Here is a 15,603-nt window from a genome sequence, read left to right on the forward strand (position 1 = left end):
GCTGCACTAATTTTCCATTTATTTGAAATGTCTATCTGTCTGTCCGTCCATCTGAGACAGAAAGGGGGAAACATGATTTTTTCAACTCCTAAACCCTGAACCACTTCATTATGCATTTTACATTTTCTGTATATTTTGTCTATGGTAGTCCATAAGTGTACAGATTTACTGTACATTGTTTCTATTTGTTAAAGCAACACATATGACAAAAGAAAAAGATTCTGTTTAAAGTAAAATGCTTATGTGTCAATGAAAAACTTAATTTTTTTAAAATTTTTTTACTGGTCTACTTCATTATGCAAATCTAAAGAAAATCAATGGAGAAACATTTATTATGCACTTTTCTCCTCTTTTAAAGATTGAATCTGATAAAATAACAATTTTTAAAGGGATTTGTGCATTGATTATTATGAAAAACAGTATAAGGTAGAAATTAATGAATTTTCTAAATAAGAAATATTAGAAAAAAATTCAACCTTTTATCACTTTAGAGGACAACTGCTGACCTTCAGTCTAATGGATGTAGCTTAATACATGTTAAAGATAAAAATTACCCTTAAAAGTATACTAAAATGTTTTTTAATGTATTAAAAAAATCAACTTTAAAATTTTGATTTTAAGGATGATGTCCTTTGAGATACTCCAGGTGATGGTGATGGTGAGCCAAATGTTTTCTAAACATGCCCATTACAACAACTTGTCTATTAACCTATGTACCATTTATTGTAGTCATAGCAGCCTCCAATGGAGCCTCCCAACACAAAATATAACCATTATCTAAAAACTACAATATTTACCTTATGAATTAGAGTAATTTAAATTGCAATTTTTTTCTATTTCAATACTGCATGGCTTGAGGCTGCTATGACTACAAAAGTTGGACCATAGTGCAATGTATAAGTTGTCATCATGGCCATGCACTCTGATAACTTTGGCTCACCATCACCACTAGTAAGAGCACCTTAAAGGCCACCATCCTCAAAATCAAGATTTTAAAATGGATTTTTTAAACACATGAAAAAACATTTTTGTATACTTTTGAGGGTAATTTATATCTTTAACAAGTATTTAGCTTCATCCATAAAACTGGGGTTCAGCAGCTGTCCTCTAAAGTGATAAGGGTCGAATTTCTTCTTTTCAAATATTTCTTACTTATAAAAATCATTAATTTCTACCTTATACTGTTTTTCATAATAATTAATGCATAAATTCCTTTAAAAAATGTTATTTTATGAGTTTCAATCTTTAAAAGAGGAGAAAATTGCAAAATAAACCTTTTCCCATTGATTTTCTTTGGATTTGCATAATGAAGTGAATCAGTAAAAAATCAAAAAAATTATTTTTTGATCAATACATAAGCATTTTACTTTAAACAGAATCTTTTTCTTTTATGTTGTATTAACAAATAGAAACAATATACAGTAAATCTGTACACTTATGGACTATACAAAATATCCAGAAAAATGTAAATTGCATAATGAAGTGGTTAAGGGTTTATAAAAGATAAAGAGCTGAAATTTTTAGGGATAATTATGCTAACAATCTTCATATTTTCACCAAGTTTCATTAAGTTTTGCCAATTGTTTGGGGTGCTAGATCGATTCTTACATTTTTAAGGACTTTCAAGGACTTCCAAGTTTTTTTTTTGAAAGGAATAGTAATTTCCATTTCAGGTTGTAAATCTTTTTTATTCCCAAAACTTTTAACCTTGGAACTAAAATTTGTGGGTATAAATAATCCCAATAATAGAAAAATGCTTTTAACTTTAAAAACTTAATTTTTTCATCACAATGTGTATAATAAAGGATGAATTCGGATATTTATTTGGCCACCTTTTCGACATATCTCTTTAGATCTCTGGTAAATTATGCTTTTGAAAATCAAAACTCATTTTGATGAAATTTTATTTTGTTGATATCTTTTTTGTTAATAAAGTTAGGATCATGAAAATATCATTAACCTTACAAGACTTAAAAAAATGCTTTCAACTTAAAACTTATTTTAACTTTTTACTTAAAACTTATGTAAGTTACTTTTTCTTAAGTTACTTTTTCAAAATTTAGGCTCTTTCTAAAAATTTTTTCTTGTGTGGAAATATTAAGAGATCAAGAACATATGCTACTTTTTTTGATACACTAAGTAATATGGTCTGTAAACCCTAAAAAATACTTTTTGTGTGTCATGCTGTATTACATAGAAGCTCCACAATGATGTCTTAGTTCCTAAATGCCAAATTTCATTGGGGGTGGGGGTTATCATACCTGTACATCCCTCCCCCCTTAGACATCAGTGCACTTCATTGCTTGTTTTTATATATAATAGCTTTAAATTTTTTTTTGAATAAAAGTCTAATCCCAAATGACAAATACTATATTAGATATTTTACTATTATTTATTTATTCTAAATGTTAATAATAATTCATGAATATTTTTTGTAAATATTAAAGAAACATATGATAGAAAGAGTAGTTTTGTTTATTTTATATCAATATTAAATATATTTTATTTTTAGTAATTTTTTCTCAGGAGTTTACTTCATTGGAGAACAGAGTTGATAAATCAATCAAAATATCATTAGAGTACATTAGAATCACTTCAAAGACAGATTGTCTCAGTCTGTGGTTAGAGTGGTTTTGCTGGAAATTTATAAGACAACTTTAAATCAGAAACAGAAGATTGATTTATGCAGAAAACTAGTGAATTTGATTTAAACATCTAATTTGTATAAATTTAAAACAAACTTTCATCAGTCATTTTTTAAACATGAAAAAGATATAAAATTTTTGAATGTATTGTAATACTGTATAATATCATGTAGTTCAATATAATTTGACTTATAAAGTTTTTTTTACATTAATTATAGGTTCAATTTTGCCAATTTTCATCATGAAAGTAGGAAATAAATCACAAAAAATGGCTTGTTTAAGTAAGGATTTTGTAGCAAAAATGGAAGATTTAAGTAAGAAATTAATCTCAAAAATGGCTTGTTTAAGTAAGAATTTTGTAACAAAAATGGAATATATAAGTGGGAGATTAATCACAATAATGGCTTCTTTGAGTAAGAATTTTGTAGCCAAAATGGAAGATATAAGTAAGAATTTAATCACAAAAATGGCTTGTTTAGGTAAGGATTTTGTAACAAAAATGGATGATATAAGTAGGAAGTTAATCACAAAAATAGCTTATTTAAGTAAGGATTTTGCAACCAAAATGGATGATTTAAGTAAGTAATCAACCTCAAAAATGGCTTATTTAAGTAAGGGTTTTGCAACAAAAATGAATGATTTAAGTAAGCAATCAACCCCAAAAATGGCTTAATTAAGTAAGGATTTTGCAACAAAAATGGATGATTTAAGTAAGTACTCAACCCCAAAAATGGCTTATATAAGTAAGGATTTTGTAGCAAAAATGGATGATTTAAGTAAGCAATCAACCACAAAAATGGCTTATTTAAGTAAGGATTTTGCAACAAAAATGGATGATTTAAGTAAGTAATCAACCCCAAAAATGGCTTATTTAAGTAAGGGTTTTGCAACAGAAATGGATGATTTAAGTAAGCAATCAACCCCAAAAATGGCTTAATTAAGTAAGGATTTTGCAACAAAAATGGATGATTTAAGTAAGTACTCAACCCCAAAAATGGCTTATTTAAGTAAGGTTTTTGTAGCAAAAATGGATGATTTAAGTAAGCAATCAACCCCAAAAATGGCTTATTTAAGTAAGGATTTTGCAACAAAAATGGATGATTTAAGTAAGTAATCAACCCCAAAAATGGCTTATTTAAGTAAGGGTTTTGCAACAAAAATGGATGATTTAAGTAAGTAATCAACCCCAAAAATGGCTTATTTAAGTAAGGATTTTGTAGCAAAAATGGATGATTTAAGTAAGCAATCAACCCCAAAAATGGCTTATCTAAGTAAGGATTTTGCAACAAAAATGGATGGTTTAAGTAAGTAATCAACCCCAAAAATGGCTTATTTAAGTAAGGGTTTTGCAGCAAAAATGGAGGATTTAAGTAAGCAATCAACCCCAAAAATGGCTTGTTTAAGTAAGGATTTTGTAGCAAAAATGGAAGATATAAGTAGGACATTTATCACAAAAATGGCTTGTTTAAGTAAGGATTTTGTAGCAAAAATGGAAGATATAAGTAGGACATTTATCACAAAAATGTCTTGTTTAAGTAAGGATTTTGTAGCAAAAATGGAAGATGTAAGTACGCAATCAACTACAAATATAGCCTAAGAAGGGATTAAATTTTGAGGAAAAATAATCCGGATTAAAATCTTAATCTGTAAGACATTTACGTCAAAAGCGTCCGATTTGGCTGATTCTTGTCAGCCACCCTTATTTTTGGGGATTTTTAGGGGTTTATAGGGCAATGATAGTTCTTCAAGTAAGCAATTAACCTACGAAAATGGCTCGTTAGTCCGACATGTCCGATTTAAGTAAGCCACTTTTGTTGTAAAGTGCGGACTTTCCCGATGTGAGCACGTCCTACTTAAATCTGACAAAAATGCTTATATAAGCACAAAAAAAGGTAAATTGCTGAGATAGAGATTACTAGGGATATATTACAATAAGAACTGCTTCGCTGTTATATAGATTAGGTTGTACGTTTGTATGTAATTCAAACCTTATTTGCATTATTACTCATGACTCTAGAGGCCTCTAGGGACACTTGAGTTCTTATTCGTTGGCAAAACAACTTTAGGGACTTTTGTTTGGTTGATTCATAAACTTAAGTGTCCAAACGTTTTAACCATTGATTGTACTCTACTTTGTAATTGTATCTTCATTGGGGATGTACATAAATTTATCGGCCATTGTCTTATCCCTTTTAGATCCCTGTATATAGGTCAAAATAAGCCACCTGGAATTTTATCTACAGCAAGCAAAGGAAATTTAGATATAGTTGAGAATATTAAATTTCGTGAAATATTTTGATTTAAAAATATTTTAATAAAATTACGAATGTCTCATTTGTCTAAAGTTTGGATGTTCCCATGAAAAAGCCAAATAAATGTGTATTTTTGGTTATAAAAATACTACAGCATCAAATGTTAAAATTGTCCTATTATATAAAACCTACCTTAGACTTTAGAATAGAAGCTCTATAATCATTACCAGAAAGTCCGAAGGTCCATTTAAAACATCTTGATTTTTTTTCAAACGGTAATTACTTAGATGGTTAAGCACGTTGTTATAGGCAAAGCTATGTCTCAATCGTGAGAAATGTTTGTCCGATTAGATTTATTTGTAAGGCTTCGCTTTTTTGGATCTTGTCATCGTTGTTCTTTTGTTTTAGATAAAAGTTTCTTATTAAAATTACAGTATTGAAAAAACATTAACAGCAGTTTCTTGACTTTTAGATTAAGTTAAAGGAGGGAAAAGGAAATATTAAACATGCTATTTAAACACCCTTTCTCATTCATAAAAGTAGGTGTAATTTGTTCTAGTATCATTGGGGGTGGACATCAATTTATCGTCCATTGTCTTTTCCCTTAATAACTTTGGGGTTTAACATAGACTATTCAAGATGGGGGTTTACTAATTTATTTTTTATGGACCTATCCTTTTTCGTCTGATGTATGTTTAGATACTTGGGTGAGCATTTACTACAGCATAGTGTTTCATATTCGAAAAAAGATACAATAGCAACAATAGAATGATTGGTGGTGATTCCCCTCAATGTGCCTCTCGAGCACAGAAACCAATCCAAAATAATTGGGGAGGGATAGTTCATTTTTAAGCCTAGCCCCTGCGGGGCTTGCCTTTACCCAATATAACCTAACCTAAGCACACTAAAACCTCTCCAACCCTTTATTTTCAATTAATTCATGTGCTCAAAAAGGTTCTTTGAGGGAAACCGCCTATTTAAAAAAGTTTTTGCAGTTGTAATATTATGCGGTAATGGCTGCACACCCACCATGATATAGATTTCATTATGATAAGGTCGGGAGTAGCTCTGAGTTATAAGAATTGACAGAAATTTTTTATCTTTCATTCTCATCGTTCCATGTCCATGATTATACACATGTGTCTTCCTTCCCCCCCCCCCCTATTCCCACCCGCAGGGATATGTATTTGTTGCATGCATGTGTGTTTATGTGTGTGTGTTTTAACAAATTATTCAAAGTCGCACAAAAAATATAAAAGAATAGGTTAGGTTTTGAAATAGGTTACAAAAAACATATATTCATACTTACATCAAAAACACATGAGTAAACCCTCCAGTGTAATATAGAAAAAGAACAAAAATTATTGAGGTAGATTGTTTTTTGAGAGAAACCCTCCTTCAAAATAGAAATAAACATTTAATGGGCCTATAACAAGCTTCACTATAATGGAAAACCTTATTGATTCAGCGGTTAGCGAGATCTTTTGCAACAAACAGACATCCTGTTACTTTTATAATTTTTATCTTTTGTTTTAGAAATAGAGCGAGCCCAGTTGAGTTTAGTAAATAAAGCACCTTCTAAGAAGAAAAGAAAATCCCGAACAGCTTTCACAAACCATCAGGTACGTACTGGCGGACAGACAGACGGAGTACAGTGTTTGGTTATAGAGTAGCTTCGCTACTAAAAGGATAATTTTGTTCATAAAATAAATGATTAATAATATACTATCATCTGGTACTTACTACAGACGGACGTACAGACATACGGATAGATGGACGGACAGCATTTAGTTATATAGTAGCTTTGCTTCTAAAATGGATTGTTTTATGACGTACATTGAGAAAAGGACAATAAATTTTAATGCAGTAAAAATTTAGAGAAATTCCTCTGACATATTCAGTAAAATTATTTTTTAAAAGACATTTGTTTAAAAAGTTTAGAATAGTTATTTATCCCATCGTATTATAGACAGCTTTCCACGGGTAATGAAAAATTATAAGATAAAAATTAGTTTTTTAGTCCAAAGGGGCCGAAGGCCTGGGCTAACAAAACAAGGATTAATTTTAATATTCGCGGAAAATTGTTTGAAATTCGACGCAATACATGATTTTTGAGTAATATCAATAATTTTTCAGATATTTGAGTTAGAGAAGCGGTTTTTATACCAGAAGTACCTTAGTCCGGCCGACAGGGACGAAATAGCTGCACAGTTAGGACTTACCAATGCACAGGTAACCATGATTATACAGTGGATACGCTCCTTGGGTAAATTTTAATCCAAAGTAGCTATGTTTAGTGCCCTAGGAAAATGGGGATAGATGTCACCGCTTTTGGCCTACCTATTCTATTGACGTCATAGTAAAGGGAAAGAGAAAGGAAAGGGGGAAAGAAACCCCCTAGAAAAATGATGGGGATAGGGTATTTTCTGATGTCAATAGAATAGGTAGTCAAAAAGCAGTGACATCTATCCCCATTTTTCTAGGGAACTATAGACAGCTACCATTCCAAAAATTGATATAGAATACGTGGATATTGTGAGAGATTCTCGCATACCCTGATAAAATGTTTCTTCTAGCTGGCTAATATATAGATACCCCACTACCAAACTCTTTATGACTTTGCCCCATCCCCTCCCCTGACCTAGTAAGAACATATTGACTAATATATGAGGACTATATTAGTAACATAAATTGATGACAAAAATTCCTCTGTCTCAATATCTACGTATTCTTTATCAATTACCAGCGAATATGCCCCTAGAGGCTCTATCTTCGAAGGGATATAGAAGGGCAGAGAAATTGCCTAAAACCATACCTAGAATTTTCATTTAAAAAAGCCTTAAACCATCCCGTTTCTGATAAAAAGCTTCAAAATGAAGGAGGAACAGATCGGTTCATCGGTTAGCGAGATCCTTCGCTACAGATAAAAAAGCTTACTAATTAATATAATTGTATTACAAACAACGTAATTGTTATGCTTTTTTTAGATTAGTCAAGGGACGTCACATGGCTAAACAATGCTTTACAATGAAAATTACAATACCTAACTGATTCATGTTAAAAATGATTTTGCATTTGCCTGTGGTAATTAGTCAAGAATCCATTGTTTTCCATTAATTATTTCATTTATAAGGATCACAACACCCATAAAAGCAAAACTCTAAAATTAGGAGCATTATATTAATTATCAGAAAATTGATTTATAAGTTTATTTAGATATTGCTTAAATACAGAATAATGTTTAAGAACAAACCTACATTTAAAGGGTTTGATTATAGAGATGGTTTGTTAATAACAGTGTACCTAGTTGTCCTAGTAATCGTGAGAGAGAGAAAGAGAGAGAGAGCGAACCAAAAAATTTGAAAGGGTGAAAAAAAACACTTTAAGAGACCTATCTCATCAAAAATCATATAATTTTTTTCTCAATGCAAGGGAAGGCAAAGAGCAATAAGCATTAATTTATTGCAAAATTTCCAGGGATCTAAAGGGATCAAAGGGGATAAGACAATGGCCAATAAGTTAAAATTACTTTTTCTATCTATTACAAGTAGTGGTTGAAACGTTTGGACGCTCAATTTAATGAACCAACCCATCAAAATTCAGTAAAAATACCCAAAGTCAAACTTATCAGAAAACGTTATTATAAAACTTTGGGAGCTAGTGTAATAAAAAGTCAAATAAAAAAATATTTATTAAGTTCTGACACTCTACAAATATAAATGTTCGTTTGTCCTTCCTTCTGATTTAAATGCATAGTTTTATGAATGTTTTCATCCATGTTTTTACAAAAGTAAAAGAATAAACCCTGTTGGAATGATCCCCTGCCATAGTTTTAAAGATCTCGGTATCAGTTGTACTGAATATCTTAGTATAGTAGTTACTAGTCATATTAAGGTTCTATGCTTCATGAGGATAAAGTATCAGGATGTCTATGCGTCTAACTCAAGGATCTTGCCAAACGCTGAACTAATATTGTTCTCCTTTACAATGTATCTTTCATAGGTCCAAAAAATAACATTCCATCAAAACCCCCTCAAGCTCTATAGGGGCATAGAAAAAGACTTAAAGAACATATGTTTTTGTATTTTAAATTTTCTCATCATTATATTTTAATGTTATAATATTGAATTAAATGTTTTTATTCAGATATAAAAAGTGGATACTGATTGAAATCCTAAAATTGATAAATTTTTCATCAAATTCTAAAAAAATTTGTGTTGAAACAATTTTCTATTTATATTACTCTCTATCTATCTGTTCATCTATTAATCTATTTCAGATCTGTCTATCTATCTATTTATTAATATATCTTTATCAATCTATTAATCCATTTCTACCTTTATTTGTTTTCATCTTTTTTATCTCTACTTTCATCTTACTCTCTATCTATTGATCTTTCTATCTATCTATCTATCTACCCATCTATCCATCTACCCACCCATCTGTCTCTCCATTTATCTATCCATCTTTCTATCGACTTATCTATCAATCTATCTATCTTTCTTCATATGTCTTTCGATACAATTGCTGAAAGAATTAGCTTATAAAAATGTATCTTCTTTCCATCTATTTATCTATCTATCTATCTATTTTTCTATGTATTCATCTATCTTTCTCTAAATGTCTATATCTATGAAAGTGTTGAAAGAATTAGCTAATAAAAATGTGTGTTCAAAATTCAACATGTCAATTCTCACCCCTCTCCCCCCTCCCCTGGTGTTTTCTTCCCCTTTAAATTTTTAATATTTAAGGGAGGGAGTGGATGTTGGACTTGTTATGGTACCCAAAGTTTTATTTGCATTAGTTGGCTTAAAAACTTTGGGTATCTTTAGTAAATCTTGATTGGCTGGTTCAAACTATCGGAGTCTAAACTTTTTAACCCATTTCAAGTTGGGGTGATTTTGTTTATAATCAATGGGGTTTGATATCCCTTCATGTCTTTCATTATGCATTTTAAAAATAGCATAAAACCTACCCATGATTGTTATTTCAGCCGTTTAAAAGATTTTATTGTACAACAAGTTACCATTTCCTAAATTCCTGTAGAGTATTAAATATTTTTATTGTAATAAAGTTTCTTAAAAGATATAATTTTAAACTTTTTATTAAGACCTAAAGTGAGAAAATAGGTTTTTACATTCCAGACAATATTATATTAAAAATAGACAGCTGAATTTTTAGTGACGTTTCCCTTCATTAATGAGTATTCAGTATATAATTAATATACATCCCCAATGATGATACACAACATTACACCTTTTGTAGCTTAAAATTAGTGGTTGAATCTTTTGAACACTCAACTTAATAAACCAACCAACCAAAATCCATCAAAAGTCCCATAATAAATAAGAAAAACTTTTGGGACTAGTGTAATAAACAGTCCATTGTCCCCTCTCTCTCTGCTATAAAAGACTTTTATATCGCTCTAATATTTATGCTAATATTTTCGAAGATTTTTTTGCTTTTTTACAGAAAGAATAGGTTAGGTTAGGTTGGGGGTGAAAAAAATGATAGCTTTAAGATGAAGTCATTAGGGTGGCCTAATTTTGTGGTAATGACTTTATTATTTTCAGGGAGGGAGGGGACATTGGACTGTAAATCAAGTTAGTACTCAAAGTTTTATAGACTAACTCTTTCATATGTTGACCTTACAGCTTTGGATACTTGACCAACAACTTTAATTTTTCGAAAGGTTAATTAGGATTATCATCATTGGGGTTAATCACTAATTTATCGTCCATTGTCTTATCATTTAAGATCCAAGAATATGAAAGAACTGTCGACATGAACCATATTGAAAATAAAAAAATCGAAATGTAAAAATTGGACCAGCCTAATGGCCACCCATTAAACTGGTAAGACTGGGTCAAAGCGTCGCCGGTGGTAACTTTTAGCTATCTATCTTTCTATATATCTATCTATCTATCTATATGTCTGTTTATCTATCTATCTATCAATTTCTATGCAACTTTTAACACATATATCTATCTGTCTAGGAAGGGAGGGTACGTTGGACTGAAAATAAAACTGGTTGTCTGGTACCCAAAGTTTTATAAATATACTCCATAATTTATTGACTTACTTTGGGTACTTTTATTAAATCCTGACAAGTGTCGAAACATTTCAACCTATGATTGTGTTTTTCATCATTAGGGACTTACATCAATTCATTGTCCATTGTCTTAACCCCTAAGTTCCCTGCTATCCATCCCATTATTAAGGAACGTGAGGTGAACGTAATAACTTTTAAACTAAATAAATTCCGCAATTTTTTCAACTTTTCACCTTTACATTATTTCTGTATCACTTTTCTCTCTCTCTCGCTCTCTTTCTGTATAATTGTCTCTTTTCTTTATTTTCCCTTTTTCTCTCTATTCATCTTTCTTTTTATCTATTATCTATCTCTTTTTCAAATAACTCTATTCTTTTTTTCCATTTTCTCTCTATCTGCTCTCTCTCTTCCGTGTTTCCCCCCTCCTTTTTCCTATTATCTATATCTCCAGGTAATACCAGAACCATAATGTAGTGTGCGTTCATTTACGCAAATAATTAAAATCGCATATTATAAAAACAGCGCAAGCTCCCCTTAACTTTTTTTTCTACACTAAACACCTTCCACCACCTTTTTTTATATACTACTGAAAGCTTCGCCTCTAGCACCTTAAGGCTCAATTCAAAGTTGTAGTAAAAAGCCTAAATTTAAAAACATAATCTTAAAATTAAATAGACCAAAACCATCTCAGAACCCACATGAAGCTTCCCTAAAATGAAGAACTCAGTTGGTTAAGTAGTTTTCGAAATCCAAGGCCAGAGACAAAAAAACTTACTACTTTACATACTAGGATATTAGCTGCTATATAATTATCAACATGTTATAAATGAATGTACGAACTTTCTAGTAACTATTATAGAGCTGCTACTCTTTCTAAATCGTACTTAATTGTTACAGGAATCATCAGTCAAAGTTTGAAATCAATAGGAAACGTATAATATGTCTAAATCAACGAAAAGATCTAATTATTACGGACGTACGGACTACTTTATATAATAGGATAGTAATAATATGCAAATTTGAGACGCAATGTAATAATTTGGGGGGAATGAATGAACACCCCACCCCGCCTGGCCCAACGAATATGGTCATGTAAATAAATGAAACATGAAAGTTTCCTAAAATTACAGGGCCCAAAACACCGCAACGTGTTTATTGACAGTTTAAAGGGCGGTCTCTTCCAGGGATATAAAGGGATAAGACAATTGCTGATAAATTTCTCTACATCCCCATTGATGATAAAGAGAATTACCCCTTTTGTAGATTAATATTAGGTTTGACACTCAACTCAATGAACCAACCAATCAAAAAGTTATGAAACTAACTGATAAGAAACCACTATTATGATACTTTGGGGACTAGTGTAAAGAACAGCCCAATGTCCCCTCCCTCCCTGACCGTTTCTACTAGGGGCTCTGTTCAGTGTCATGATATTACATTACGTTGTAAGATCATTTTAGACCTGATACTATACTGTAATCTATGGAGTTTAAATGACTTTAAAACATGTGTATCTTTAGGGTTAAATCATGGATATGGGGGGTAATGCCTTGGCGTTTAATACCTAAAATTAATTCTGAAAGAAAATAGACTAAAACCATCACAGGACCCATGTGAAGCTAACTTTAAATAAACAACCCAATTTATTATGTTTATTTGTTTTTCATAATTTATTTCCAGGAAACAAATTAAAATTTATTATGTAATGTTTGCTTCAGACAAATAATTTACAATTTTATATAACAGGAGGATAACTTTCTTTATAACTTATGTTGTTTTTTGTTTTTCTTTATGAAAAACCAGTTTAGAATAAGCTAGCTATATCCCCTATAATTTCTGAAATTAGTTTGTGTGTGTTCTTTAAAATTATACCCATTTAAAAATATATACATACATACATTTTAGCACTTACATGATGTACAAAAATTAAATTATCAGGCTTGCGTCTTAAGATCGCAAAAACAATTATAAACATCTAAAAAACGTATGCTTTTTATAGGTTAGGTTAAGTAAAGAGTCCCACAAGTGAAATTAGTTTTTCTTTCAAAGATTGTAAATAAAATCTTTTTTGAAGACACCCTTTCTATAATTATATAATAGGATATATGTTTTTTTCTTTTAATTATTCCTACAAAGACCGTGTTAAAATAGGTATTACCCAACCAGGGTAAATTACACTGGTACCCAAAGTATTATAATCACACTGTGTCCTTGGCTGCTTTAAGAACTTTGGATCTTTTTTATGAATATTAATTGGTTAGCTATCTTTAATACTTAGGGATCTAAAGGGATAAGACAATGGTCGATAAATTTATTCATATCCTTCCCGATGATGTTTCACAAAATTACCCCTTCTGTAGATTACAATTAGTGGTTGAAACGTTTGGACACTCAACTCAATGAACCAACTAATCAAATTCAAGTTGTTAAGCCAGCGAATAAGAAATCATTATTATGAAACTTTGGGAAATAGTGTAATAAACAGCCCAGTGTCCCCTCCCTCCCCTGTTGAATATCGCTGACAGAATTATGAAGGTGAAGATTATAAAAGGAAGTTGTTTTTACAATATTTGCCAGAAAAAATAATATTCAAACGATGAAATTTACATTTTGTTTTCAGTATGGCTTCGAAACCGATTGATATCCGCTGAAATAGAACCAGTTCTCAGCCATACTGAAAATTTATGTATAGTATCGTATTATAGACAATGTTCTACGAATAATAAAATAAAAATCATAAAATTAATACTATTTCTGTTATCCAGGGCCTTTTTAATCTTATAATTTTTTATTTTAATATCCGCAGAAAGGTATTGATAATACGACGCGATAAATATCTATCTAGATGCCTATTTTTAAAATCTGAGTGTCATTGTCTTGTAAGATCTTGGTAACTGCTTTACCAATAGATCTACAATTTGTTACAGAATTTTTATATTGGTCCTAGGCAGGTTTTAGGCCAATTCTCAGCCTTCTATTCAACATTTTGATTTTAAAATTGATTATACAGTAAACGAAGAAAATAAACTTTATGAACTAAAGAATAAAAGAAGCTTTAAAAAGTGTCTCGAAAGATCAGCAGTTTGACGTCATAACAATGAGAGACGAGAGGAGAAGTGGGAAAGGAAACCCTAAAGAAGAGATGGATTTTATGACGTCACATGGCTGATTTTTTTAGACACTTTGTAAATCTTGAAATTTTGCGACTGAATAAATTTTTAATGAGTTTATTTAGCAAAGTATTGACTTAAAATAAAATAAACTAAAAAGACAATATTTAAGTTTCTCACACCCACTCAACATTTATCTACTAGTGTCTGCGCCCCCCAGCCTCTAGGGGCGAAGCTTCTAGTTTTTATTGGGGGAGGGGGGGGGGTAGCATCCCCCACACTTCAAATAGCCTTAAACCTTTCCTTGACCATTGAAAAACTAACATTGTTGAATAAATGAACTAGCCGTTGACGAGATCTTACATTCACTACATGAAGAAAGATAGACTTCCTGTTACTTTAGTATATAATTATAGTATTTATATGTATGTCTGTATTTAAAATTATAAGCACTATCTCTTTTCCTTTTTTTTAGAATCTAACTAACAATCTTACTATTTATGTATCAATCTTGTTATATATCTATCTAATTCAATATCTCAATATCTAATTAACTATCCATCCAACTGACTGTTTTTCTGTCTCAATTTCTTCTGTATACCTATCTATCTAATTATCTATCAAACTATCTATCTAATTATCTATCAAACTATCTATCTAATTATGTATCTATCTATCTAGGTATCTATATAAATCATGTTGACAGCTAGTTTCCTAAGAAACAATCATTTTCTTTTATTATCATAACCTCTAACAGGGACCTAGGGGATAAGACAATGGACGAATGATAAATCTTTCCTCAAAATTTTAGCATTTTAAATAGTGACTTTGTAATATTTGGTGAAAAAGCGGTTGTAGATTTAATTAACTAGCATTATCCTTACAGTCCCTGTAACCTCTAAACCGTTCTCTTTCTTTCTCTCTCTCTCTCTCTCTCTCTCTCTCTCTCTCCTTCTCTCTCTCTCTCTCTCTCTCTCTCTCTCTCTCTCTCTCTCTCTCTCTCTCTCTCTCTCTCTCTCTCTCTCTCTCTCTCTCTCTCTCTCTCTCTCTCTCTCTCTCTGGCTGTCTATTGTTATTAATCCGACTTTACTTCGCCTGTCAAAATAAAAATTCAACTTCTTTTATTATTTCATTACAAGTTATAATTCAGTATTGTGCTTAGGAATACCTTTTTGACAGGGATTTTAAGGGATAAGACAATGGACTGTATATCGATAGACACCCCCAATGATGATAAACAAAATACACCTTCTGTGATTAAAGTTATTAGTTGATAAGTTTAAAAACTTTAAGTTAGGAACTGGCCGATCAAAATTCTATAAAGCATCTAAAAGTTTTTTGAGTTAATGAAAAAGATAATGCGTTTTTAAAACTTTTGCTAATTTGCCCTCCCTCATAGGTTCTTGCAGAAAAATAAATTGTCATATTGTATGATTGCTATGATCAAAATTTATCTTAGAATAGTTTATTTTTATTATTAGGTTGAAAACATTTGAAAATAAAGAATTTATTTAAGCTAATCTTTTTATTGTAATACTTTTATT

General features: G+C 30.8%; 1 protein-coding gene across 1 annotated transcript in view; it reads left to right on the plus strand.

Annotated features, from left to right (window-relative positions):
- Nucleotides 1-15,603, plus strand: part of LOC145306365 (uncharacterized) — a 78,488-nt gene that overhangs the window by 61,309 nt on the left and 1,576 nt on the right. Inside the window, exons 7-8 of the mRNA XM_080148455.1 lie at nt 6,434-6,519; nt 7,034-7,129. Of these exons, the coding sequence (XP_080004581.1) occupies nt 6,434-6,519; nt 7,034-7,129 (182 nt within the window). The remainder of the gene's footprint in view (nt 1-6,433; nt 6,520-7,033; nt 7,130-15,603) is intronic.

This window comes from Acartia tonsa, chromosome 14 (genome assembly GCF_053477335.1).
Source record: "Acartia tonsa isolate MP-2025a chromosome 14, ASM5347733v1, whole genome shotgun sequence".
In the NCBI taxonomy this organism is placed as follows: domain Eukaryota; kingdom Metazoa; phylum Arthropoda; class Copepoda; order Calanoida; family Acartiidae; genus Acartia; species Acartia tonsa.